We start from the raw sequence: 3053 nt of genomic DNA, 5'->3' as shown, positions 1-3053 counted from the left end.
AAAGAGTGGTGGTTCCTTCTTTTAAATAGTGTTCTAGTGGTTGACACTCTCACATAAGAAAAGGGAGACATATCGTTTCTTTTCTTAACTCAGAGAGGTCAAAGCCACATCTCTGCCTCAAAATTAGAAGCAGGAACATTCTTTACCGCAGTTATTGAATCTTCCCACTTGGAATAAACAGGCTTGGATCTTTACTTAGTTGGGGAAAAAAAAATAAAATAAGCACAACTCTGTAGACCAGCACTCACCTGTGAAAGAGGCAAAACTCCCCAAGGGTTTACACATATTTTATCCAACAAACACCACATATAAAGGCTGCTGAGAGCTGTTTGCAAGCTCTGGTCTCCCACTCCTAGGAATGTGTCTTCCCCAAAGGGTTGGAAGGTGAAGATCTGGATTTGAATTGCTCTAAGAAAATAAATTTACTGAGGTGTTGCACAGTCTAAGCAAGTGCTGAAAAACAGTCTGGCTAAAAGGGAAAAGGAGAATATTTTTTTCCCCTCCTGTAAATGCATGCAAAAAGCACACAGTGATACTTGTTTGGTTCTTGAAAGAACACTTGCTTTCAGGAAAGATCTGAAGATGCCAGAACACAAGAGAATGCACATGCCTTCCTAAATCAGGTGCCTGGAGAGGGCATTTATTTGCTCTGCATTTGTGTTTTCTCTTTTGGCCTGGACCATACAGAACACAGGTGTGTATCCCTGTGCAGGATCTTTTGGATTTCAGTCTGAAGAGTCTAACTCTAAGGCAGGATGGGCTTTAAGGGTAGATAGAAACTTAGGAAAGGCAAAAAGTAAACCTATAAAGCTCAAATGTTTATGCAGCTGCCAGAAATAACTGTTTCTACAACATACAGCAAATTACAAGAGAGCAATTCCTAAATTATTTGTAATATATTATTAAGGAATTAAGAAGCTTGCAGGGAAGAAAAGCAAGATGCTCAAAAACAAGCTACAACCTGTGCTGGTTTTACGTTCCTATATCCCTTCTTAGATCCAACCCTGGTATGCCTATCTTCCTTTGCCCTTTTCTTCTTATTTAAAAATAATAATCCCGGATGCTCATTCACATTCACTGTAAACTTCCTAGTATTAAATGCAGTTTTGGAGGTAAGCACCACTCCTTCTCTCTTAGCGGGCTTGTAGAATAATTGCAGAAATTTAAAACTTACACTGCTTAAATTGGTTAATTTACCATTTTCTTAGAATCAACGAGCAATGAAAGCAACTCTGAAGGGGCAAGTCAGCACCAGTGATGATATTGGTATCACTGTGCTCCCTGACACCATCACAAACAGCAAAAAGACTTTTAGCAGTGAAAGTCAGTATATTCATGTTTCTACTATGTCTTCTGATAATTCAAGAAGACAGGACTTGAAAAAAACACAACAACAGGGTGGTGGCTGATGCATTCCAGGCATTACTCTCTTTCTCTCTGCCTTCTTCAAAAACAAGCAAGTCTGTACATATATTGCTTTGCTATAAATAAATTCAAACGAACTTCTAAGTCACAGACTGATTTGCAAATCAAAACTGCCTCATCCTAACAAGGCTCACAATGTCATGATTGTAACAAAAGAGCAGAGAAGCCATCTCAGCCCTAAAATCAATCAAATTATGTTTTGTAGCAACATTGTCCAATCCTACTCCCTTACAAAATATCTTTGGCTCAGTTAGCAAAGTTAATTCTTGCTTTGCTTTCAGTAAAAAATGACTGCTTCAAGTTGAATGCAGCCTATAGTTTGCAAGTCTTATTTTTAACTTTGATATCAACCCAAACCAAGTCTTACAGCAGCTGCTGCTGCTAAAACGACTAGACTAAAAATTGCTACACAGTTGACTTTGGCTTGGCTGGAAAATGTTACTGTTTGCTTGTCTTTCCGACAAAGGTAATATTTTTAGCTGTTTGACTGGCTGAAAAGTACAGATCCAACCTCTGACACTCCTAGTTGCCATACTGCCGACTGGAATATCTACAAGGATCTTACTTGTATAGCTTCCCCTAATTTTAACACCTTCTCCAATGCATTATGTGAGCAACCAAAATCAACGACTCATCCCTCATTTGGCATTTCTGCTGAATTAGTACAGCCGTTCATTTCCAGATCTTCTCCTTGGACTAGCATTTGGTGTTTCTGTGAATAACGTTAGCCAGCCTGCCCCAGCCTCCCCCATGCATCTGCTTTATATGTAAGAAAGAGAAAGCTTTCTTGTGGCCTCCCCCCAACCCTTCCCACAAAACCCCGTTTTTTCATACTGTGGTTGACATTGGTATGGAGAACTCTGAATTATCTAAAGAGCTGTGTGTGTTTGTCAAAGCACAGTAATTTTAAGACAGTTGTTCAGTTAGACAAGTATGCAAATCTACAGTACCTCTCCCAATGTCTTTGCCTTCCATGTCTTTCAATATTACTGACTTTCCTTTTGTAATAAGAACAGCATCACCTTCCCACTTCTTGTGCTTTTTCTTTGATGCCTTACACCACACAACGCTGAAATATTTTGCATGGCAGTCAGGTTCTTCCTGAGCTGCTTCTTCCTTTGCTGTCCCTGATGTTGGCAAATACAGTGCATCTAAAAGGGAAATAAAATAACAAAGAATATGTCAGGTTCTCTTGACAAAGTGTGCAGTTATTTGCATTTCAAACAAATCAAGGACAATCTATGCATTTCATCTTACATATACAAAGTGGTGCATCTCTTGTCCTGGGCCACTTATGGTAAGTTTGGGCTGAGACACAACAGCACATAAGCACTCATCCTGAAATAGGAACCATTAAATTGTTTTTGGAAAGCATGCACTTTCAGGAAGAGGACATTACTTGGTACATTAGTAAGTGAGCTCCTGATTTGACATACAAGATGATAAGAGTGGAGAAAGAATAAAAGGAAAGGCTTGGGGGGAAAAAAAAAAAGAGAAATGACCACAGGAGAAAATGAAAACAGGATCCTGGTGACATGGTACTGGGTGATGTTCTGGAAGCAAGGACACGAACACAGAGCTCAGAAAAGGGAGCAAAGGAGGCCAGTAACCAGATCTGAAGTTGGAGT

At 39.5% G+C, this 3053-nt stretch overlaps 1 protein-coding gene across 1 annotated transcript in view; it reads right to left on the bottom strand.

The window, feature by feature from the left end:
• Positions 1-2572, bottom strand: part of RAD54B (RAD54 homolog B (S. cerevisiae)) — a gene marked incomplete at its 3' end in the record, with an annotated part of 15880 nt that extends 13308 nt beyond the window's left edge. Inside the window, exon 1 of the mRNA XM_010086370.1 lies at positions 2376-2572. Coding sequence (XP_010084672.1) covers positions 2376-2400 — 25 coding nt within the window. The remainder of the gene's footprint in view (positions 1-2375) is intronic.
• Between the last annotated feature and the right edge of the window lie 481 nt (positions 2573-3053).

This window comes from Pterocles gutturalis, unplaced genomic scaffold (genome assembly GCF_000699245.1).
Source record: "Pterocles gutturalis isolate BGI_N339 unplaced genomic scaffold, ASM69924v1 scaffold8641, whole genome shotgun sequence".
In the NCBI taxonomy this organism is placed as follows: domain Eukaryota; kingdom Metazoa; phylum Chordata; class Aves; order Pterocliformes; family Pteroclidae; genus Pterocles; species Pterocles gutturalis.
The sequence above is the reverse complement of the archived record's forward strand: the minus strand, read 5'-3'. Positions and strand labels throughout refer to the sequence as shown.